General features: G+C 37.0%; 1 protein-coding gene across 4 annotated transcripts in view; it reads left to right on the top strand.

The window, feature by feature from the left end:
- The window catches only part of PARD3B (par-3 family cell polarity regulator beta), a 1,103,389-nt gene that overhangs the window by 576,017 nt on the left and 501,037 nt on the right, over nucleotides 1–26,335 (top strand). For all 4 annotated transcript variants that reach the window (XM_011949894.1, XM_011949895.1, XM_011949896.1 and 1 more), the window contains exons 6-10: nucleotides 3,467–3,553; nucleotides 8,869–8,994; nucleotides 11,561–11,919; nucleotides 14,282–14,421; nucleotides 15,570–15,698. In XM_011949894.1, the coding sequence (XP_011805284.1) occupies nucleotides 3,467–3,553; nucleotides 8,869–8,994; nucleotides 11,561–11,919; nucleotides 14,282–14,421; nucleotides 15,570–15,698 (841 nt within the window). The remainder of the gene's footprint in view (nucleotides 1–3,466; nucleotides 3,554–8,868; nucleotides 8,995–11,560; nucleotides 11,920–14,281; nucleotides 14,422–15,569; nucleotides 15,699–26,335) is intronic.

Here is a 26,335-nt window from a genome sequence, read left to right as displayed (position 1 = left end):
GATCTCAGCCTCCATGCTGGCAGATCCATAGCTCTCTGCAAAGCTGTCAGGGACGTTTACCTCTGCCAAGGTTTCTGCTGCTTTTTGTTTAGCTATGCCCTGTCCCCAGAGGTGGAGTCTACAGAGGCAGGCAGGCCTCCTTGAGCGGAGTTGGGCTCCACTCAATTCGAGCTTCCCCGTGGCTTTGTTTACCTACTTAAGCCTCAGCAATGGTGGGCGCCCCTCCCCCAGCCTCGCTGCCACGTTGCGGTTAGATCTCAGACTGCTGTGCTAGCGATGAGGGAGGCTCCGTGGGTGTGGGACCCTCTGGGTCAGGTGTGGGATATAATCTCCTGTTGTGCCGTTTGCTAAGACCCTTGGTAAAGTGCAGTATTAGGGTGGGAGTTACCCGATTTTCCAGGTGTTGTGTGTCTCAATTTCCTTTGGCTAGGAAAAGGAATTCCCTTCCCCCTTGCGCTTCCCAGGTGAGGCGATGCCTCTCCCTGCTTCAGCTCTCGCTGGTGGGGCTGCACCCACGGACCAGCGCCAATGTCCGACACGCCCCAGTGAGATGAACCCGGTACCTCAGTTGAAAATGCAGAAGTCACCCATCTTATGTGTAGCTCACACTGGGAGCTGGAGGCTGGAGCTGTTCCTGTTCAGCCATCTTGGGTGTGCCCATATTTTCCATTTTAAATCAACCTTCTAGCTTATTTTCTGGCTACTATAGTGTCCTCTAAAACATAAATGTGCACATTTCCTGTTCACCAGTCCCTGAATTCTACTCTAGAGTTTATCTAAACAAAGAGTATTAATAGCCTATTTTCATGTCTTTGTATAATCTCACTTTATGAGATATGTAGTCATATAAATGTGTCTAGTCCTACTTGCTATGTTTCTCTTCCATGAAGACTGTATATATAGAGATCTCTACAGAACAGGACTCCATCAAGTATTTCTAGCACTGCAGGTTGTTTTCTCTTTTAAAATAAATAAAAACATGTGAACTGGTTGATGGGGCATTATTTTTCAAATGTTCTTTCCATCTTGAAACAAATAATGGATAACATTTTATAGAGAACATGATGAGACATGGTCTATGTAAAATTATATTACTTATCTTTATTAAACAGATCTAACTTTCTGTAAGTGCTTATATGTTACAGTAAACAAAATCGAAAGTCTTTTAGGCTTTTTTTCTGGGATAGTACTATTTTTGTGATAATAATTTAGAAGTTATCAAAAACAATTCTAGCTACAAAATTGCAACTATTGTATGTGATGGTAGAATAAAAATTTATTTTGAGATATTGAAAGGAGAATCTCATAAAATAGAAGTCAACTTTTAAAACTCTATTCTCACAAATTTTTTATGTATTTTTTTAAAAGATTGGCCACTTAAATATGTTTGACTTTCTTAAGTAAATGTAAAAACACATTATTAATGATTGCTAAAGAGTAGGTATCAGTATGATACATATAATTTATTAATCTTATAGAAGGGATTTTGAGTGGGAGTAAAGAAATATTTGTGAAATACAAAAAATGAGAATTCATAAAAGGTATTCTAAAAGTTCTTAAGCTGAAAACTTAAAGTCTATAACAGACTAAACACTTTCCAAATGCCTGTATCTATTACATATGGATGCTATCTCTCAGCATGTGGATACTTGATACATTTATTAGGAAAGATTTGTGTTGTGCTTTCAGTGCAAAACTATAAAAATATGTTATAAAGGTAAGGGCAATAATTTTCAGTGACTAAGCAAAATTTGAATCTCTGTTTATAAAAGTCTTTAAAAGCAGTATTGTAAACCTATAGTGCAAATGCTTTTGGTTTAGTCTTCCTCAAATACCTGAAAATGCACTATAAATTCTGTTATTATATAAAACTTATTGCTTTTTTGTCTATTGAAAGCCATTCAACTTTCTCTGTCAACCAAGCATTTTATATTCAGACCTTGTAATGCATACCTATATATAGCAGTCCATATGCACATATTTATATGAATGTTCATATCCTCATATATATAGAGATCAATCATTTAATACTGCATTATCACTCTAAGATTTGTTTTGTTTTTAACTTTTATTCCAAGCCTCTGACATAATCTGCTTGACTGAGCAAGTTTTACATACATCAGCAATATCTGGGTAAAACTCATTTGAAATTTATTACCAGATTTGAAATCTCATCATATTCCACAAATGCTGAAAACTGGTGTGCTCTTTTTTGCATTTCTTAATGATAACAGGCTTGCTTAATGATAACAGGCTTGCAAAGAAAACACATTAAAAATCAACCTAATCCATTGATGAGAATATATTTAATGTATTTATTTTAGATTACTGATAATTTAGAGAATACTTCATGCAGAGTGAATTCATCATCCTGTTTGCTTAATGCTGTTCTCAACTTTCCAGCAAGAAGCCAAAATTTCACCGTTTTCATGTTGGAGCAGAAAGCATTTGTAGCAGCTGTAGCTCTTAATTTGACATCTAGTTTCAGGTCATTTTCATGTAAATAGGAAAGAATGGAGACCTGCTTACAATTTCCGTAACGTGGATGTTTGCTTCAACTTTATTATTTTCTTCTGACAATTATATTTTCTCCTTGGGATTAAAGGAGCCAGTAATCGTTCACAGTTATTATTTTTCATCTTTATGGAAACTTGGTAGTTCTACTCTTTATTACTGAAAAGCTCCCAGTGCCTTCCATAGTTCAGTCATACACACAATCTATTAATGTTTCTAGCTCATCCTTTCCTTAATCTGGGGTAGGTTAGGCAGGTCAGGTTTTCTATTTCTTTCTATAATACATTTTCTTCAGGCTTTGCAACCTCTTTTTCTACCTTTAAAAAAATATAGGAGGTGAAAATTTGGAATTGTTCTCTTGAATATAACTGATGCCTTATTGAAAAGCAAGTTTGAGTTTTGATTTATATTGCTTTGAACATGCCCATATGTATTACCAACTGTGGCTTCACAGCCATTATAACATGTAATTCTGTGCTTTCTCTAATAAATATTTTATTTAATTTTTCCTCTGTTCCAGAAGCCAACTTTATGCTGAAGCATCAATGTGCTTTCTTCTGTGTTTTGTATGATCTGTACAGTAATTTTCAAGTGTGTTTCAGTGGGGAAAATTTTAATTTTTGTGTACCTCTTTTAAAATATATTGACTTATGGAGATTAAGTTAAGTAGGAAGGTATTTTTGTAGGTAGTCATTTCCATTTGTTCCTCTTCTAGGAGTAAAAATAAGAAATCAGATAGCCTTTTAAACATTTTGTTTTCTGGATCATCTGAACATACCAATAAATTATGTACTCTTTTGACTTAGTCTCTGCTATTGAAGTTATATTAGTTGATATAATCTGAGTGGTGGGTGTGTGTGTGTGTGTGTGTGTGTGTGTGTGTGTGTTTTAGATGTGCCTCCTCTATTTTTTAGGAGACGCTCATTTGTGCTCTTGTTTTTTTCTGTCCCAGTGATATGACAAGAACAGTGGAGATTTCTGGGGAAGGAGGCCCATTGGGAATACATGTAGTGCCCTTCTTTTCATCTCTGAGTGGAAGGTAAGATGTTTTTCTCATTCTAGAAGCTCATGCTAATGAAAACCCTGATTTGAGCTCCTTTTCCCAAATATTTTTCAGAAGGAGATTAAATGTGAATTCTGTTATTCAAATGGATACCTCAAGACATACTTTTGTTGGCCACTTAAATGTTGGAAACAAAAGAAAATAATTGACTTTAGGATGTAATGGGGAAAAAAATCAACCACAGTTTCTCCATTTACAATTAATTATGAAATACTTTCTTAAAGTATCCTTGTCAGTGACACATAGTAAACAGATCCTTGGCAAAGATGTTAACATATTGTTAGACAAATGTTGCAACTGAATTTTTTTAATATTCCAGAATATGCTTCAACAAGTGAGTATAATAATTCTAAATTGGTATATCCTGTTATTCCTCAAGTATGTAGCATTTAGAATAATAAATATTCTAACATTTTAAGTAGCTATATCTGATGCTGTGTATGTATGATGGCTTTACAGAAGCAATGTGTCATCATGCTGTATTTTCCTAAAATATAATTTAGTCAATTAAAAATAATTTAGCACATCTTTTTGGAATTTTTAACACATTATGTTGCTAAATCCACACTGGTAAAAATGGTATTGTAGATTGTATCAACACCTCTTGAAATTGACATCTGTCTAACTGGATTTAAAGCCTGTTCTCTTGATGGAAATTAAAGTATGTGCCTCAGAGTTCATATTAGCCCTGTTAAAACAATTGAACTGAACTTGTTTTAAATATTATGTCACTTTGTAATAAAACAACCACATTTAGCACTAGATTGATATTGACAAGGGTTGTCAGAAACTTAAAATCAGTTTTTCACCAACATGACATGATTGCAGTTAATTTACTGAATTTATTTTCTTAAACACATCATTGAAAAGGGGGGATTCCTTATTTTAGTTTAGGATATCACAGATGAGACAAGTCAATTGATTTCCCAAGGTCACACAAAATCCAGCTCCCCTAACTTCTCACTTCATTGTTCTTTCAAGAAGTAAAATTTTCCCAAAGGTTATATAGTATTAATTTAGTGATTCTGAATATTTATTCAATTCAGTCTGCCCTATAGCAAAAAGAACAGATTTAGTCATGGTATTTGGGTTGGCATCACATTCAGCAGGTAGCCATCTGCTACCTGTAATTGCGAAGTCATCACCTTTTTTTTTTTTGCAAATAACATCTGATGCCAAGCTCTCACTGGAATGAATGTTCCCAAAAAGAAATGAACCAAAAAGCTAGCAGCTCTTATTGTCTCATTTCCTGTATGTGTTAATAAGTGTGTTTATAAATGTTATGGGTTATGGCATAGGACAAACTGAGGTTGTTTTTGATAGATAGGGTGAATATTTACTCGGTTGTCATGAGAAATTCTAATAACTTTTGGCAGAAGTATACTGACAGAGCTTTGTGAACTACCAGAGCTATTAAATGACCAGGGTCTTTAGTTTAATGAAGCTGAGATAGAGCACAAGATCTTCCCAATTTCCAAAAATGAGAAAATATACAGTGTGACAGTCACTATACTTCATTTTCAATAGTTCAGAAAACAAGCTGATCCTGTACATCAGAAATCACATTCTCTCACTTCAAACGAGGGAAATACACTAAGCTTTATTGATTTCCTCCCTTCTCCTTCCTGGTTCTGATTCCTAGCACAAACCTTGTAGAATAGAAGAAAGAGTACTGGACGTGGTTTCAGAACAATTGGATTGGAATCCCAGTGTTCTTTTTTATAACCTTGAGCAAGTCCCCTAAACTTGCCTCTTTTGAGTACCTACTTTACATCAAGGTTATGGTGATTAAATAACATTAAAAATGTGAAAGTTCCTTGTAAACCACATAATGTATGAATGTGTAAATCATCAGTGTGATGATTATTTTGGCTAAAACCAAAAAGCCTGATTCAGAAATGCAGTTTTATTATAAGTTCATGGTTAACTGTTCAGTAACTTGGTGAAATAGTTCTATTATTTTTTTTTGCTATCCACCAGTATTATAGAAAGGAAATTTAATTAAAAAACATTAAAAATGCTATGGAAGTGGAGACATGAGCCAATAAAAGTTAAGAAGTAATGAGTACAGGCTGAAACAGCATACTTAACTCAACCCATGTGTCTAGATGAAACTGCGTATAGAGCATGTCAGACAAGTGTCTGACTTCATAATGCCATATGGTTTCACTGTGTGAGCACAGGGGCTTCGTTAAGGTCATAGTGGTATACTTTGCTCTTAATTTCCTTCCATTTATTGGTTTGTGCCGTTATTTTAAATTGGAATTTACATTTAATTTTTTACTAAGATTACTGTAATTGACTTTGCCTCCTATTTTTTTTTTTATTTTTTTTTCTTTTAGAAAACTGTTGCCACACCTGTTGTTGAATAAGAAACCTAATCTAAGTTAGATCATCCTAAGTAAATTATGGTGGCTGCTCTGCTAGATAAAGCCTCAATGAATCCATTAGATACCATCGCAGAGGGATGCTGAATGCTGCTTGTATTGAGGGCCATTGGCTTTCCCAGTAAAAACAAAACAAACATAAAAAAACACTAGAGTTCTTGCAACTAAAACACAACTTAATTTTATTCATATTTTAAAAATCTATATGTTTTTTGTGAATTAAAAACATAAATTAATTTGTTTCAGTATAGATAGCATAATAGGCCTCAGTTTCATAGGGAAGACAGCTAAACAGGAGAGAGAACAAGGGCTGAATGAAAGCTAATAAAGACTATACGAAGAGATGTTCAAACAAAAATGCTAAGCTGGTGGAGTCACAGGCTATGTGACATTGGGGAAAGAACAGGAAAGGGGCAAGGAGAAGATGTTGGTGCCTAAATGATGATTAGAAGAGCAAAAAGAATTGTTACCTCTCTAATTCTGTGAGGCTGTGAATTTCAGCATCCTTTATCACTGCTCATTAATGCAAATTAACTGGTTAGTCTCGGCCTATAACTTCTCGACAACATTAATCTTTGAATTCTGTGAGTCTTGGTCCCAAATGAGACAGCTACCACAGCCCACCAGTTTAGGGCAAAGAGGATAATGAGGTATTGTTTTCTGAGCCTTCTCATAGTGGTCTGGATGAAATCAAACTGGAGGGAATCTATCCCTATAATGGAGCAGAGAGGGCAGAAGTGGTTTGTTGCCAGGGACCAAACTAATAAAATCAGTCAGTTTTACATTTTACCGAAATTACCTCTGACACATGGGTTTTACAGTTGGGCTTATTCTGTCAATAAATTTTTCATGGAAAGTTAGATTATTTAGATCAGTGAAGTTCACATAGCATACTCCAGCTGTAATATGCCAGCTAAATTGCAACCCAGTGGCCCGAAAGAATTAATTCATCTCCCAAAATGTGAAATTAAATCCTAGGGAGTAACATTACATGACTGATGATGTACTGAATTAAATTAAAGGAAGACTTGAATGCTTGTTAAAAAAATATCACTTACATAAACAAGTGTATAACCACATGTGAGCCTCCTAATGGATCAAGTTATTGTGAATCCACCCTAACAGAAATCCAAAATGTGGACTCTTAGGATGCTGTTTAATTTAGGGAAAAAAACCCACAATTTTGATCTACTATTTTAATGTGTCAAATAGTTCCATTTTTAATACTGTGTTTCAAGATTAAAGTAACACAGAATATGATTAATTTGCTAACCTACTAGAACTAGGAAATGAACCACAAGACCCCACCACATACTTGTGCCTATGACCCTGAGCCTTCCCTGCAATAGATGGCATGACTGCTTGCTGTTCTCTCTCCTGCAGCAGCATGCTGTATTCATTTAACATTTTCAAAGTAGAGACCCAAATATCACTGCTATGCCTGTTGAGGTCTTGAGAAGATGGGAGCTCATTAAGGGGGGCAGAGGCTCAACTCCATGGCCACTCCAAACAGAAGGACTGCTTTCTCTGATACTTGCATTATAGATTGCCCTTTTCTATGTCTGACCCTGTTATTTACACATAAAATGTGCTCATGTTTTATTTAGATTTGAAATTTAATGTGAAGGTATTTTGTAATAGCACACATGGTTTTTATACAAAAGAGAGTGACAAAGTAGAAAAACAAGAGGACTGATAAAGCATAGATCACAGTTTCTCCAAATCTAGCAGACTCCTCGTGCAGGACATATCTATCTTTCTTACGCTGGGATACAGCTGAGCCCTGTCATATCACAAAGAGAAGGGAAATCTCACAAATGAGAAATAATGAAAATACGTATAAGTTCCATTTCTTATGGTTTTTGGTTTAGTTCTGGTTTATGTATATAACAGAATTGTGTATGTATGTACACACACACACACACACACACACAATTTTAATTCTTATGGCTATAGTTTTCTTCCTTCTTTCCTTCTCTTCCAACCCCCTCCTGATTCTAAGCTGCAACCACAAAAATCTGGAAGCCCCTTGGTATCCTCTCTAATTTAGCCTCTTCTTGGTTGAAATTTCAGACAACTCTTCCCAAAGCCTGCCTTCATCATGTCGCTGCCCTGTGTGGAAGCGGGGCCTACTGGATGCCCCCCTCCAGGTCCATCAGATTAAGTTCATTGACTGTTCAAAGCCTTTGTGTGTGGCACTGGTCTCCCATCTAGTTAGCTCTCATGTTTTTGAAGACTCTAGGCTTGTTAATGTCTTTAGATTTTGGACTTCAGCTGTACCCCAAATGTATACTGAAGTTACCTGGTCCTGGCCCTACAGCTTTGTCTCAGACTCCTCCATCCTGAGCACACAGAAAACACCCAACACATAGTTGATTTGGTGGCACCGACAAATGGGATCCAGCTTCCTTCTAAACTGAGTAATATGATCTGAGCTTGAATGTTTGTTTATTTCTTAAAATGCAAATTATTAGAATAGGTAGTAAGACTGCAAAACAGTTACTGTGAATACCCTAATGCTCTCCCACTGCTAAACATCACGTTGCCATGTTGGCACTAACTCAGACTTACTTATTGTAGTCAGGTTTGATGCCCTTCTCCAAACCACAAGTCTTTGGTGTCAACTCCACTAAACTAGCCTTTCAGTAAGTTTGCTGCAAGCATGAGAAATGAAGTCGCAGATTGATGTTAGTATTTACGCATATTTATCTAGAAGGGCTTTTTGTCCTGTAGTGAGTTTTGGCTTTTTTGGATTAGGGATTAAAATAACAAACAGTTGCCTGAATGTGAAGTATAATTTCTTTTGTAAATAGAAATTAGTAGTATTTCTGAATAGTTGCAAGTGGAGAAATAATTAGCATTTATTATTCAGTAACTATATTTCAATCTAAATTTTGCATTTAGGATTCTAGGACTCTTCATCCGAGGCATAGAAGAAAACAGCAGGTCCAAGCGGGAGGGACTATTTCACGAAAATGAATGTATTGTAAAAATCAACAGTGTGGATCTCGTAGACAAAACGTTTGCTCAGTAAGCATTTTTTCATTGTTTTATTTACTCTATTGATCCCTAGCATGGTTATAATCATTACTGAACTCATTATGATCAAAATAGTAGGTAGAATTTCTAGTCACTTCCCTTTGAACGATCCAGGACATCCATTTTCAAATGCTTCTAATGTTTTAGCCTACTCAAAGGTGGCCCACACATGTCTCTGGCAGGTCTGAGAATGCTAAACTACAAAATATCACAAGCCTTCCTGCCTGGCTGTCTTTACTGGGGCGTCGTTGAACGGGTTTGTTTTTCTTGCGCTATGGGTCAGTTAAACTGGTATTTAATGGCTCTTTTCACAGACGGTTAGTTCAGCTTATTAATTAACTTACTTTGTGTCAGCAGTCTTCCTTAAGCTAAAAAATCTGTGAGAGATGTCAGAGGACTCACTGAATCATAGAAACAAACAGAAAGAAATAAAATTAAAATACCATCTCTTGGCCAGGTGCAGTGACTCACGCCTATAATCCCAGCACTTTGGGGGTCGAGGCGGGTGGATCATGAGGTCAGGAGATCAAGACCAGTCTGGCCAACATGATAAAACCCCATCTCTACTAAACATGCAAAAAAAAATTAGGCAGGCTTGGTGGTACACACCTGTAATCCCAGCTACTCGGGAGGCTGAGGCAGGATAATCACTTGAACCTGGGAGACGGAGGTTGCAGTGAGCTGAGATCGTGCCTTTGCACTCCATCCTAGGTGACAGGGAAAGACTCCATCTTCAAAATGAATAAATAAATAAAAAATACTGTCTCCCTCAAGAAATCATCTCTCTGCATGTGAAAATGTTAAGGGAATAGCTTCCTGTACCCAGGAATTAAAGTGTATAGTAATCTGATGCATATTTTTTTTTAATGTATGTTGGCATTGCAGTGGGATTCTGGACCAAAGGACTAAGTACTAATAATCCTTGGGAATCATCACCACCCTCTTGTTTCTGACCAAAACAGCTCCTAATACATCTTCTCTCTGGGCATTAGCTGTCAATATTGTATGTGTGCACATGGACAAAGATGAGTGGTTGTGGGTAGAGGAAAAGTGGCTACTGGCTGCTAATTATGAAAAGAAATGAAACCTTGGAAGAATCGATTGTGTTAAAATAATGAATGATAGGCAAAACTATAATTATTATTAGTAATAATCTTTTAATATACTACTGTGCTTTTTCACAAGGACTTGATAATTATGCAAAGCAGTCATTACTTCTATTTTATAGAGGTGTAAAGTGAGGCTCATAAAAATTTTGTATAGAGTTAGTATGGAGTAGAAACTGATTCCTATGCTAGCAAAAATAACAGGGGAACTGACCACAGGAGTTAGATGGCCTATGTGAAATCTTCCTTCTCCCCTAACAATTTGCGGAATTAAGCACTTCAGAAAGGGGGGTGCGGGATAGGTTTTGAGGAATCAGATTGCAGTTGGGGTTATGATTAGTTATTATGTGCTATGGCTGCTAGGAACAGAGACCTGAAATAAGAGTAGCTGAAACAAGATTAACTTTAATTTTTCCTAACAACAAGCAAGCGTGGAAGAGGGCACTCACACTCCATAGTTACTGCGGCAGCTGCACAGCCATCAGCAGGTCAGGCAGCTTCCGTTTTCTGCTTTCAGCTTGCCATGTGGCTACTATTGTTCAGTGGAAAAATGGGCACAAGATGGCTGCGAGTTGCCTCAGTCACTTCTGAGTTTCAAGAAAAAAGGAAGAGAAACAGGAGAAAATAACAGTTTTTATCTCTCTACTGAACCAGCCTCTTCTAAAGAGCTTTCCTTTAACGCCTTCATTTATATCTTCTGGGCAAGAAAGACTGGGAAAAGTAGTCATTTGAACTGGGCACAGGGCATCTAGAGGCATGAGAAAGAAGGGGAGAAAATGTTATAAGAAGTCTGAGGAAGAACACAAAGTGCTAGGTCATAAAAGTGGAAAACACAGTTGCTCTATGTGAGACTAACAGGAAGGGTGCGTGTTGGATCGAGATTCCACTGAGACATTTAGGCACAGGCAAGGCACCTGCCAAAATGTCTCCATGAGCAAACATGGGTGTCAAACTTGAACTTGTGTAACACAACCCATGTTAGAAAAGATCTGTACTTTAGAAGGATGTCCTAAAAGAAACCTAACTAATGATCTAGTCCAAAATATCAAATTATTTTCTTTTTTGTATTCACTGTGGTAATCACTTCTGGTTAGATTTTCATCTTTAGAAATGTGTAAAAGCTGTGGGTCATTGGACAAATTATTTCATCTCTCTGAGCCTCAACTTCCATGTCTGTGAAATGAAAGCTAGTTATACTTACCTAACATGCTTGTTAAATTAGAGAAGGATGCATGGTAATAATGCATGTATAACTCGGTGCAGGGGCACCGAGTGGGCAAGTAGTAAGTGGTAACTAGTATGTAGTTGGCAAAGTCATTCTGTTAGGAATATTGATCGTGTCTCCTATGATTAGCCATTGTGTTGCTCTTGGTTGCCATCCTGCTGGGGTATTTTAGAAGATGCTGCACCTCAAAGCAGGGTCATCATACATTTATCAACTCTCTTTGCAGGGCTCAGGATGTCTTCCGCCAGGCAATGAAATCCCCAAGCGTGCTTCTCCACGTGCTTCCTCCGCAAAACCGTGAACAGTATGAAAAATCAGTCATTGGACCTCTTAACATTTTTGGTAACAATGATGGCGTTTTGAAAACCAAAGCGCCGCCTCCTGTCCATGGAAAATCGGGACTAAAGACAGCAAATCTCACAGGAGCCGAAAGTCCTGAAACAGATGCATCAACTTCCCTGCAACAAAACAAGAGTCCCCGAGTACCAAGGCTAGGAGGAAAACCATCCTCTCCCTCACTCTCCCCTCTCATGGGATTTGGCAGCAAGAAAAATGCAAAGAAAATTAAGATTGACCTAAAGAAAGGTAATTATTAAATTATGCCTAATAGCATTCTATTATTGTAACATGTAAAATTGGTTAAGAGAAATGCATTAAGGCTAATTTAGTTAATTCTCCCTTCATTTAATTGTATCAAAGAATAGATTTCAGTGTATACTTAGGTAACTTAAATTTCTTGAAATTGTACTTTTTTATTCTTTTCTTCAGAGCTTATAGATTATTTTAAAGAGGAAAATAATAAAGACATTTTGGGGAGTGGAAAGAATCATTGCAAACCTGATATCAACAGAGCAATATTGTATTACAACTTAACACTAAATAGGCACGAAAATTCAGTTGTCCCTTTTCTGAGCACGATTAGTGATTCTTGAAGCATCCTTTAGGCCATGTCCAAAAAGCGTATTGTTTTTCTAAGACAGTCTTATAACAACCAGTTTTACTCCTCAGAAAGCAAGTAGGTAATGTTTACTAATTTCTCTGATTCAACATCGCAAACATTTATTTAAAACATACCTAATTTCAAAAGCATGTACAATCTTTTCTTTATTCATCTTTTTCAACTTTGCTATCCATTTCAAGCGCAGATCAGTGAGAAGAGATCATGTGTGTACATACATATTTATACAGTATTATACACACATACATAAGCATTCATGCGCTTCTGTGCTTTTGTTCATTTTGTAACCTCTGCTTCATATTCCCTTCTCCCATTGCAACCTTCTGAAATTCTGTGTTTTTCAAGACAATTCAAAAGAAACCAAGATCTTAAAGATTCTTGTCTGAATTAATAGAGAATTTATGGTCACAAGGTAGTTTTAGAAAAACTATAAAGGTCTTTCAGAAACAAATAATGTATCTTTAATTAGGATATGAAAACGATTCTGGAAAGATTCTCTGATCAAAACTTCATTCACCTATAAGAATTCTATTCTGGGAATAAAATGCATTGACTAGTACATATAAAAATACTTCAGTGTACTTATCAATCAGTTTTTTTATTTAAATGCCTCAGTTGTATTTTTTGTTCAAATGATCCAGCTATGTGTAAGACACTGATTTGGGTGCTTTGGGTATAGAAAAATGAATCAGACACAGAATCACCTTAAAAATGTATTACAAAGCCTTGAATGCAAAAAATGAAAGATACGATGTCACATCTGTACTTTAGCAAGATTAATCTGACAGCAAAAAGATACACTGAAGACAAGGCCAAACAACAAAGGATAAGTAAAGGGTGCATTGCATCTGTCTAAAGGCAGAAACATAATAGGCATGCCTTAATAAATGACTGGTTGTAGGAAGGAAAAAAGAGAAGAATTACAGTGATTGCTGAGGTTTTTCAGCCAGATCAAGTTGCATAATGGAGATGTCATTGCTAGAAATTAGAATTTTAAGTAGATGAGGATATTTGAAAAGGTCAGAATCTGGATCGGAGAGGGAGGTACATAGTGAAGTCTGAAATGTGCATGATGACTTCTAGGAAGCTGACATCAGAAAGAGACATTAGAGCCATAGAGATGTAGGTCTGTTTCACTGTAAGATATATTTGGATGCAGGAGCTGGCCAAGGCAGGGAGTCTAGGGGACAAATTGGTCCAGGACAGATCCTTGGGGAACATCTATGGCTTCATGGGAGGATAATGGGTAAGATTTAGAGAGAATGACGGATGTGATGTGATCAAAGATAGGAAAATAATCAGAAAATAAAGACATGAAAACCAAAGAGAGAGTCAATTTCAAGAAAATGGTGGGAATCATCAAAGCTAGACCAACGGAGATGCTCATGGGTAGCTCACTGGTGATGGAAGCTGGAAGAAGCAGTAAGATGGAAGTAAGGATCCTTCAGGGTAGAGAAATCTGAGCATACCTTTAGACTGAGTAAAAAATACATGAGAAGGGAGAAATTGGAGATGCAAGAGAACAGGACAGGAACAGCAAGATGCTTGCTGACCAGACAGTGGGATGCAGCAGTACAGGGAATTGAGCCACAAGTAGAGGGCTCAGCCACAGGTTGTCCAGCTCATTTAAGAGGCTAACAGAACTTAAGTCAAATGGCATTTTGCTTCTCAGAAAGTATGAAGTCAGGTTATGGTTTATTGAGAAATCAATCTCCTGGGCATCTGGATAACATGTGCATTTCTTCTAGAACTTGAATAAGCCAAAGTGTTACACATCTGGATTGGGCCCTAAGTTCACTTTGATACCGTCATGGCCTGTCAGGAACTATAATCTGCATTTGAAACCCAAATAACTGAAGCATATTTAAAATGTCCCAGAATGTAAATATTTTACTGATTCTATATTAGTCTAAATTAGGTAGATCTTACTGTAAAATTGAATATAATATTACTCAGATGACTATACATTTTCCTGTTCTTATACACTAGGCCCTGAAGGACTTGGTTTCACTGTGGTTACCAGAGACTCTTCCATACATGGTCCTGGTCCCATTTTTGTAAAAAACATTTTACCAAAGGGAGCAGCAATAAAAGATGGCCGCCTACAATCAGGGGACAGAATTTTGGAGGTAAGAATTGGAATTAATAGTTGTATGAAAATATTTCTTGGCATTTAAATAATGCCATTTAATTGCATTGAAATATATGTAAATATATTAATATTTTTATTTAGAGCCCAATATATATTAAAAATTATTACTTATAGACAAGATAAGAACTTTAAGTATAGAACTGGTTAATGAGGAGTCTTCAACTTTGTAAATCCCCAGTAAGGTCAGTGATATGGGGCCAAATGATAATGAAAACCATTTCTGATCTTACCTCTCTTACTTCTACCTCTTAGGTCCCTGTGAAATTTGGATTGAATCTAAGAATTCAACATGTATTCATTTAGGGCTGAAAAGTTAAAAAGTCTTTATAATAGTCTTTTCAGACTTGGCCAGGACAAGCCAGAGTATCTCAGGTCATTCTATGCTTTGTCCGTATCTCTATCATCTGTGCTAGGATAGCAATGAAAACAGTTGTAAGGGATTGTGCAGAGAGATATATTTGGGATACCAAAAGCAAGAGGGTGGCTGTTTGTTTTCATTTATTTTTGTCTGAGGACATTATTGTCTTGATAATTATATATTGTCCATTTACCTTTGAAGCAATCAATCATCTTCATTAGAAGCAACACTTTAGCTTTTCATGTTGTTCTAGATCATGAAAGAAGATGCACCAAATGACTAATGTAGCTCCAAATTAGAATTTCCAGTAATCTATGATAATCTGGTGACTATAATTTTCTAAATACATTTAAAAACTGCAGGATTCTATTGCTGGATTCGTATTTGCAGAGAAATTTGCCTTGTGATCATGGTTCACTCTGCTTGTTGAATTAGGCAGAAAATGGCACGAAGTAAGCCTTTGAAATCTGCCTTCTACCTGAAGCAGAATCATTTTCTGGTATCTATCAGTCCAGTTTCCCCACATAAAAATCTGATGTCTTAGGAAAAACTGCTGATATTAATTACTGATTCTGAGTTCATCCAGCATCATAATGATGATGCATTATGGAAAACATTGTTGGTCTTTGCCCATGTATTTAGTTTTCATCTTTTCAGAGCTTCCTCAAGTATGGGAGCCCCTTTGCTTCTTGCTTTCAAAACTATCTAGTGTAGAAGGAGATAACAAGTACTGTGATTGTGGCTGCTTATATGATTTTATTCATTAGGTAAATGGGAGAGATGTCACTGGAAGAACCCAGGAAGAGCTTGTGGCCATGCTCAGGAGCACCAAGCAGGGGGAGACAGCATCGCTGGTCATTGCCCGCCAAGAAGGACATTTTCTGCCCCGAGAGTTGGTAATGTTCGGATCTCAGTCTCACTGAATTTTTAATGCCAAGCTTAATACACTCAATGAACTCATTATAGCTGAGAAACGAGTTCTAAGTCACAGGCTTCATTCATAACCAAAGTTGAATCACACTCAGGGTATTTTACCCCATTTGGGGTATCACACTTATAGGACATTGACACAGCCAGTGGGTATATGTAAGCAGTGCTTCCAGGGCGCAGATTCAAACACCTTTAGCAATAAGCAACGATTCAACAGTATGCCACTAATTCAATAAAATATATATTGAATGTGTGCTGTGTGCTAAGCCCTAGGCAAAACACAGTCAGCAAAATAATTTGTGGACCTACTTTAATGAAGTTTACAGTCTAACAGGAAATGAAAAGATAGCCAGGTATTCAAAATGGCGATGAAGATTATGAAGGGAAGATGCAGAGTGCCATGATAACATAAAACAAGGGTATTTAACCTATTCTTGAGGGCTGGGATTGACATCTTGAGAAAGATGAGTTCAAAAGCCTTATTAAAAATGTATACCCTTAGACCTAGTAACTAGACTTCAAGTAATCTGTCCTAAACTGATGATCAAAGATGTGGAAAAAATTCATGTACATTGATTTTTTTTCCCCTAAAGTCCTATCTATTGCAGTGATATATTGGGTCCTGTATAACCATAAGGCATTGGTTAGATAAATAACTAGATAGCTTGCCAGTGAAATATAGAAGTACTTAAAATGATTTCTGTAAAAAATTGATGATAGCATGAGAAATGTTCATAATCTAATACTTTATTTAAAAGTAGGGTATAAAATTATGTGTGCAGTATCATCAAATTACATTTTAAAACTTGTTAACAACTAGAAGAAGATACATGTGGGATATAAGTTATGAGAGGTTTTCATTTTTTTACAATAAATACATATAATTTATTTTATTGAAATTGTGCTTTTAAGACGGCTATAGAAAATTCAAAAGGGGGCCAGGTGCAGTGGCTCACACCTGTAATCCCAGCACTTTGGGAGGCCGAGGCAGGTGGATCACCTGAGATCAGGAGTTCGAAACCTGACCGATATAGTGAAACCCCCTCTCTACTAAAAAATACAAAAAGCAGCCAGGCATGGTGGCATGTGCCTGTAGTCCCAGCTACTTAGGAGGCTGAGACTGGAGAATCACTTGAACCTGGGAAGCAGAGGTTGCAGTGAGCCAAGATTGCACCAGTGTACTCCAGCCTGGGCAACAGAACAAGACTCTGTCTCAAAAAAAAGAAAAAGAAAAAAAGAAAAAAAAATTCAAAAGGGATTTTATAGCTAATAACAAATAGAAACAAATGTGATAAAAGGACTCATATTTATTCCTTGTTATTTCCTTTGAATCTGTGTAAGAATTGACAAAGGCACATGTAGGTTCCCAGAGTTAGGTTATCAGAACAGTAAGGATTGGGCAACAGAACAAGACTCTGTCTCAAAAAAAAGAAAAAGAAAAAAAGAAAAAAAAAATTCAAAAGGGATTTTATAGCTAATAACAAATAGAAACAAATGTGATAAAAGGACTCATATTTATTCCTTGTTATTTCCTTTGAATCTGTGTAAGAATTGACAAAGGCACATGTAGGTTCCCAGAGTTAGGTTATCAGAACAGTAAGGATTAGTTGACAGAACTGATGATATTTCACTTGAAGAAGAGAAATATTAGGAGACATGACAATTATTATCAGATATGTAAAGAGTTATTGTATGGATTGGAAGGTAGACCTAATCTGTTTCTTCAGACAGTCTGTACCCATTAATCAACGTATGCATTAATTCAACCACTTGCTAAGCATCTGCTGTGTACAAAGTTGGAGGTTCTGCGGATACAAAAATAGTTAAGACTCTCCCTGCCCTCATTGAGCTTGTTCCAAAACAAACGGTTGGAAAAGGATAATGTTATGAGAACTTTAATGGACCTGTCCAAGAAGGAAATGGGTTAGATAGAGTATTTAAACAGAGCTTGCCTCACCAACTGTCCAAGATGCTCTAGAAAAAGTTTCCTGATTGAGGTTAAATAAGAGTACACAAGCTCTAAGTTGTCTCTCTGATCCTACTGTTCTGTTACATATATTTATATTTATGTTTGAGTCTACAACCTTGTCAAATCACCTGTCTTATATGTTAATGCTCCTTAATACCTGCCAAAAGGATCACTTGCCTCCAAGTTTCCCTGGCATGGAATTTTCTTTCTTCCTTTCCTTCTCTTTCCCATCATCTTACCCATTTTTTCCCTTTCCTTATTGTATACTCTGGGGAGATCCATAATAAAATAGGGAAAATAAGAAAAAAAAAGTCATCAGAGTCATGCAGATACAGTCCCTAATTCCATTCCTCTACTTGACTCCTCCATACCCAACCGTTTGAAAGGTAGAATCCTGAATGTCTGTCTCATCTCCTAATACTTACTAGAGAAATGATGCAGAAACTTGGAGTCTGGATTTTTTTTTTTTTCTAAAATACAGATAGATTTTTCTTTCAATCTGTTATTTATCCAAAGACCTCGGTCTTTCTCTACAAGGGTCAAAGTGAAAAGAAACAATAAAAAAGGGGGCAGTGTGTGTATGCACAGCAAGAAGCCCTTTCATTTCTTGTCTGATATTTAGGTTGCTAGAAATAAAAACTCTCCAAAATCCTCAGTGGAACTATGTGCTTATTTCTGAGATAGGAGAGCAAAGAAAGAAGTTTTGACTGTGTATTCCATTGAACTGTAGTCCTGGAAGAAGTAAAACCCTGCATAAAAACAGAAATGTTTCAGCCAGCCCCTTAGCATGCAGAAGAACCCAACAACAGAACTCCAACTGGGAACTTAAACCCTTGAGCCTGCAGTTTCTGTCTAGTATTTCCTTATACCCTTCTCCCATGTGACCTCTAGAATTTTTAACCCCACAGTTAATACCTTCTTCCTAGAAGCTTTGCCCCTCCCCCAGGTAAGGGATGCTGATTTATCCCAGTTTAAAACTCTGAATTCATTCCCCATCAAAGACAATTACACCTTACGTTAGCAACTGGAATAACCTTTAACATGGTCTCTGGAGTTCAAATCCCAGAATTCAACTTCTGTATCTACCACTTACTAGCTGTGTGATGTAGATCAGTTCGGAACATAACTCAGAGGCTGTTTCCTCATCTGTAATTGTGAGAATTGTTGTGAAGATTAAATGAGATAATACAGACAAAGCTCATAGCATAATTTCTGACTAATTGTAAGTTCTTAAAATATGTTAGCTATATTTTTTTTTCTAATAAAATACCACTTCTGTAGTAGTGTAAATAGAATTCTATACTCTAGATGTATTATGGGGTAGATAGATTTGTGCAGGCTTGCCTGGAACTAACCACTATTTTTGAACAATGATTGTTTTATTTTTTATTATTTTATAATGTATTCTGGGATCCAAAATACTGAATTATAAGCATTTTTATAACCAATCAAATTGATAAGGGAGGCAGCTGTATATATTATTTCACTCTCATTCAATGGAATTTAGTGAAATTTGATTTCTGTCCCAGAATGACATAGGCAAAGTCCACCAGGGAATGTATTAAGTTAACTGTGCAACTGTGAGATTATGAGTGCAAGCATATTATTTCTTCTCATTGTTTCTAGTTCTATACTAAATTTGGAGAGTATATGCTTAGTATTCATTCCTTTAGAACTTTCTAGCAAATATCTAGACTCTCAAATATAGTTGACAGTCAACTATCCAAATAATGTGGAATTTTCTTGGTCACGATAGCAAAGCAAGGGCCTTTGAGGTTTATAAGCACCCAAGTCATGTGGACCCACAGTCTTCGTATTGAAGAAATAAGGAAAGGCACTCTTTTTCCAGCCCAAATCCCTGCCTCGAATGCCAAGAGGCAAGAACCTTGCAGGAAGTTTAAAGAGAGTTGATGTTTGGCACGTGCTGGGCTATTTCAGTGGGAATTACTTCATAGTGTGGCATGCACTGGCCTGTTTGAAAGGGCAAAATAAAGAATTGTGTTATGTGATACATCTTTGTGTTTTCCTTTCAAAAACTTGAAGGTAATATCACTTTGGTCTCTTCTTCCTTATCATGATTGATGTACACACTTGACTTTCCATTGAAAATCTGGCAGGATGAAGGAAGGACAGCACTTCCTACTTTTGTCTTGTTCTATCTCCTTTGAGGAAAACAAACTGTGTTTATTGTTTTCCTGTTCTAAGAAACTGTCCTCTTTTGTTAAGCGTTGCTGTTCTGCGAGCTCTGTACCTTCTTAACAGCACTGCACTGCCTAGTTTCTGACACTTCAATCTTCCTTACTTCCTTGTTCTCGTTAGCTTCTTGTAAAGTCTTAAAACTTAAGCTAAGGGAGCATGTGGTCAGCAGTTATACAGGAAGTCCCAATATAGAATCGTCTCTTGGATGTGACTCTGTCATTCCAAAGACCGTGGTATCCATTTCCTGGTCATTTTGTCTGACCTGCCACCTAAAAGAACTGTGCTGAACTCCTACATTCTAGTTTGTGTCTTTCTTCCTGAGCAATTGATTAACATCACAGGTTTAACAACACATTCAGCCAATCTTCTTTCCATCTGGGGCAGACCGGGTTGAAAATCAAGTGAGAAGAATTTATATAATAACATTACAACTATTTAGCTGTTTCTAGCATCTTGACCAAAAGAATGGTGTTTCAAAGATAATCTTTCCAGAATCCCATTCTGAAAGATCCTTTGGTGTCCTCACCCCCTGACTGGGTGAGAGTTTACTAAAGAGGTGTTCACGTAAGTGACATTTTTGCAGAAGGTGCTTTGAGATTAGTTTTGGTCATAGATTTAGAATCTGAAGGCTAAACTGCTCTGTCTGTGTCTACACTTGAAATGAAAACTCTGCTAGTTAATCAGTTGGTGGTTTGTTTGGTCAGTTCTGTAAGAGATGTGATCTACAAGTTCTTTTCTATCTCTGATACCTGAAGTTCTTTCTTATGCTAAATGTCAGATGAAACCGTATTTCCACTTAAGAAAGCTCCTGAAAAACTGAAGTTTTTCTGTTAATTTCGTGGCTTCATTTCTTTAAGAGCTAGAGAGAGAAGTAGAAAGTTATTCTCTATGTATGTGTGTATACTTGTGCATGTATGTGCATGCCTTCTTTTTTTATTGGGTAGAAAGGAAGAGTCTGTCCTTTCTTTGTTAACTTTTTTAACATTTCATTTTCTGACCTGCTGCCTTATTTCTAAATCATCCTGAAAATCACGGCAACCCCTGGTGGGTAAAATGAGCTAAAAAAATTTCAAATGTATTTATAATTTCTACCTGCCAAGTTTGCCTGCTATTTGATGCTGGCCTCTGCAAGTGAGATTAACTACACTTCAAGCAAGCAAGTTTCTCCTGCCTGGTATGATTGAAAACCAAAAGTTAGCCGTGTTTGTCATGCTGCTTTGACCTTCACTTAGGAATATTGCTTTCGCTGAGAAAAAGTGATGCACACGCATGTGGAGCCCTCCTTAACAGTTGCTGAGCTTAGTGTAGTCCAACACTGTTGTAGCTACCTGTCCCTGCGACTACCTTAGCATGAGAGATGTAGTCCAACTTCTTCAGGGTTTACTCTTTCTTATTATTAAGTAAAAAATGCACATCTTGAAATGTCAAATTATTTAGCATCATAAATTATAGAATTTTGGTTTGAAATCTTAGATGAACCTCATTTAACTGATGTATTATTTCATTCCCTTTGGCTATTTGATTCAAATGATTCCATGCTTAATTAACTGAGATACTTAAGGAAGAATGAATATTATAGCAGTTATTTGTGGATAAGTAGCAGAAATTGAAAGATAATTTCAAAATGACTTTTCTACCTAAACTAATGTGCATGAGATATGTTTTGGAATTTAAATAATTATGCAGAATCCAAAGTGCCTTGCTCTATTTTATGTATTCTCCAAGTAACACAGTTCATGTCTTATGATGAAGTCCTTGCTAAGATAGAGTTTCTATTTCAGCTTTTCTCCTACAATAATTTCCATTTTCTTCTTATGGCATTTTCTTTCAACCAGTATGTACTAAATCTTAGTCAAGGCTCTGCAACATGAACTTCCAGAGATGAAGCTAGAAGCTTTATCTGAAGATGTGTCTTGTCTTCAAGGAGCTTCTAGCCCATAAAGAAAAGAAGAGTGCTAAGTGGATCAAATGAGCAAATAAATTGTTATGGGGATTCAAAGGATGTCAGGAACCAAGAAAACCTTCAAGAACATGACAGCATTTGAAAAAGAGACTTGAGAATTGAATAGAATTTCAAGATACAGAGCACATGGGCAAAAGAAATACTCTCTTCAGTTACTCAGAGATTAGAAAGTACGAAAGTACAAGAAGATAGTAAGCAGCCCAGTTTGACAGATTACTGAACAGGAGACTAACATAAGAAGTAGTGCTATTTTGAATACATTTGGAGGGACAAAGAGATGTTGGGATATCTATTAAGAGCTTATTGTAATTCACTAGAGGTTACCGGTAAGAAGCTTGGGACCTGGAATCAGTCACACCTGGGTTGAGCCTTGTTTCTATCACTTATTGATTAAATGGCCTTGATGAAGTTATCTCCCTGAGCCTCCATTCCTCATCCATAACATGGCGACTAGACTAGTGTCTACCCAAAAGACTAGTTGTTAGAATTAAATGAGATGCATGTAAAATGCTTACAATGGGGCACAGAGAATGGGATTTAACAAATGTTCCTTGTTATTATAACCATTGCTTATTTGAATGAGAGATATTAAATGCACAGATTAGGTTTTCCCACGTGTTAAGAATGGAGAGAAGAAAACTGAGGTAGAAAACTTTGGTTTTGGCAACTGGTAGATATGGGAGTGAAGGAGTGAGAAATATCAATAATTCCAAAGTTTTGAGTTTGGATGTGTTGTGATATCATTACTGGTTGGCAGGAGAAAACAACTATTATTATCCTAGAGTTTTATGACTTTCATGAATCCCAAGCTGTTTTATGGGCCAGTGAGCCCCGGCATTTTTCTTCCACTACTCTCTACTCTCATTCCAAACTCTTCATCTTTGAAAGGGAGGACACTCCTCTCCTCCTTTTTACCTCAAAACTCCTTAAGATATCTACCTATAGGTCATTTGCTTGGGCAAAGCTTCCTTGAGCCCCCAGGTCTACTTTATGGAACCTTACTTAGTTTTCCATCCATATTAAGGGTACACTTTAGCATGCCCCCGAATCACACAATATTACAATTTCTCCAGTAGACCTTAAGAACTATAAAGAAATAGTCCTTAAGACGCCACATTTGGGAATCTCATGGCCTAGATATGAATCCCTGCTTTGCAATTTCATTCAGCCTTTCAGTGCCTCAATTTCCTCATTTGTTAAAAATGAGGATAAAAGCAACACCTACCTTGTAGGGTTGTGTGAGAATTAACTGTGTGCAGCTGCTGACACACAGTGAGTGCCAAATCATATTAATCCTTGTCATTTCCTGTGCCTAGAGCACAGTGTATGCTCAGTGGATATTTGTTGACTGAACGAATGAAAGCTATGCATTACTAAAGCTGGTGATATGGAAGGCTGGGAAAGGTATTGCTAAGTGAGCCGTTACTGCTAATCTGTATCTAGTCTGCATTCAGTATATTATTATCCTGTACAATTATCTTAAACCAAATTTAAAATATATATGCAGGGATTTTCTCAGATTTCTGAGCAATAGCAATTTCTGATTACAGCTACATGCAACAGTGGGGGTTAGTATAGTTTTTCACATAAATGACAGCTTCAGTGGTTAAGTTACCATGATGACATTTGCACAATCTAGTTGTACAGTTTACTTGTAAAGACATACGAAAGCCATAAGTATCATGTTATAATTTGAAATGTTAGAGGTATTTTTACAGTATCGTGTTAAAGTATTTTAAATGCTTCAATTTGGGCTGCAATAATTAGAACAATGGTTCTCAGAGTGTGGTCTCAGGCTAGCAGTCTTGGCATCACTTGGGGATTTGGTAAGCATGCAGATTCCCAGGCTCCCTCCACACCTACTGAACCAGAAACTCTGGAGGTTGGACTTAGAAAATCTGTGTTGTAACAAGCCTTCCAGATAATTCTGGTGCTCACTCAAGTTTTCATTATAAAGAACATGAAGCCTGTAGGATAACTTAGTGGCTATAACTGACTAGCTTCAGTGATCAAATTTTCAACTTTATGTCTCCTATTCTGTGAAAAATTTCTCGTTCTGGGAAAAATATTCCGTGAAAATTTTTAAGCCCAATTGAGTTGTGCCTTTTTGGCCATGTGCCCCTCATTTTGGCAAAGGGCCAGTGCTGAGTACAATGCAGTTACCCAACTCAATTACCCCTGATTCATTTAGGCAAACTCAATTGTACTTGACTTTCTCAGGTCCAACTCGATTGTGCTTTAAAATTTCCACACTCAATTTGATTGTGCTCAAAATTTTTTACGTGCCACCTTGTAACTTGTAGATTCAGACACATATCACAGGAGGTACTTTGCAGAGGCTTGGAATATTGGGTTGTTGGTATTTGTTTGCAGTTATACCCATTTCCCTTCTTCCTTTCCTCTTATCACCTCTATTGGAGGCTATAGGGTAAGATATGTTCCATTGTCCCCTTACATGGACAATATTCCAGCGTCCACCCTTCTACTATGGTTGGACTGAAGTTAGAGATTTCACAGCTTCTAGGAAAGTGATGCTTAAACTGTCACAAAGCAACTATGCTTAGTTTCCATTTATCTCATTTTAAAGATGAAAGTGAGACACAGAAACATTGCCCCTTATCAGCATTTACATTGTCAAAATCAGAAATACGGCTGGCCGTGGTGGCTCATGCCTGTAGTCCCAGCACTTCGGGAGGCTGAGGATGGTGGATTGCTTGAACCCAGGAGTTTGAGACCAGGCCAGACAACATGGTGAAACTCCATCTCTACAAAAAAAAAAAAACAAAAAAACAAATACAAACATTAACCATCCATGGTGGCACACACCTGTAGTCCCAGTTACTTGAGAGGCTGAGGCAGGAGGATCATCTGAGCCCAGAGAGGTAGAGGCTGTAGTGAGCCAAGATCACTGCACTCTAGCCTGGGCAACAGAATGAGACCCTGTCTCAAAAAACAAAGTCAGAAATAGCTTTTAAGTAAGACTTCCACCTCACTGAAGTAAACACTGTACCTTCTCTCACTTGTGCAGTGTGCTCAGAGACTGGGTCCTTATTCGTGGCCAGCTTTTTGAATGTGCTCAATAGCCCACAAGGCCAAGGGATTAATGGTCATTTGCTACTCCCTAAGAAGTACTTATATCTGGAAGAATTCTACTGAACTATTGTCAGCAAAATCTAGTCTTGATAAAATAGATGATGATAAATGCTGTGGTTCAGCATTATTAAAACAGATGGAGGAAGTGCAGGGTGATTTGGCCAGGTCATATGGCTTCCAGGTGTCAGAAAGTACATACTTAATGGCTTTTATCACGAGACGAGTTTTATTGGAGATTGGAAGGTAGTGGAAGAAGGAGTGTTCTATGCTGTAAAGCTCTCTTGATATCTCAGAAGACTGGGGCCTAAATACATTGTCTTGCAAGGTTAACAGTGAAGAGCTATGAGATTTGGCCTCATTTTCATGGTGTATGACGTATGTCTTGTTAGTTGGCCACTGTGGCTATGATTAGGCTTCTGGAGGCTGGAGAAAAAGAATTTTCTGAATATGTATATTTAAACAGCTCAGAAAAAGTCATATTGTGACCAACCACCAACTATATCCTTCTTGTCACCCAGTTAGCCAAATGTTACCAGTAATTTAGGCCAGCTGTTGATTTGGAGCAAGCTGGATAAGAAGTTTGTTACAAAACTTAGGGGACAACCTCGATTTTCTTAATTGCCTCAATGCCTGTGATCAGTACATTTGTTAAGGTACATTTGGTGTAAGATAAAGAAATGTGTTCGTTTTGTAAAGGATACTTAAAGATTAGGGAAAAAAAAAATACTGCCTTAATTGATGGTGGTTGACTTTTCTGGTTGTTATCAAAGTAAATACCACACATGTGAAATTGTCACTACAGTCCATCTCATTTGGAGAGTATAGTTAGAAGTCTGAACATGTTTCATCTGCCTGTTTTTCCAGGAAAATGTGTGATCTTTATCATTAAAGAATATCAGCTTAAGATCACCTTTTTTTTTTTTTTTCTTTTTCCTAAGGGCTGATAAAACAGAGATAGACACTTAAATAACAATCTTTTGCCACTTACTCCTTCTCCTGCCCCGTCCCCAAAGATTCTCTGGGCAATGACTTTTAAATATGTTCTCATTATTTTTAATGAGTGTGCAGAACATATGACACATAATGCAGCGGTAGATAGGTGCCCTTTTACTGAACCTGTCAGATACAATCAAACATCGCAGGGGTTAAGATGCATTTTTCTTCAAGATATTATAATTATTTAAATTAAGATGTTCAAGTACACATTACATACGAGTCAATTCTTGCTGCTGCCTAAATGAAGCCCCACCACAGTCCCAGCTCTCTCTTTAAAAGGAATGTTTTATCCCATATGTTAAAAAGACAAAAGAACATTTAATATTGTTATGTCTCTTTAAGTTTACCCTTCTTAAAATCTGCCCCGGATGGCAGGATATTCA

The sequence above is a fragment of the Colobus angolensis genome, unplaced genomic scaffold, assembly GCF_000951035.1.
Source record: "Colobus angolensis palliatus isolate OR3802 unplaced genomic scaffold, Cang.pa_1.0 Scaffold30, whole genome shotgun sequence".
Classification (NCBI taxonomy): domain Eukaryota; kingdom Metazoa; phylum Chordata; class Mammalia; order Primates; family Cercopithecidae; genus Colobus; species Colobus angolensis.
The sequence above is the reverse complement of the archived record's forward strand: the minus strand, read 5'-3'. Positions and strand labels throughout refer to the sequence as shown.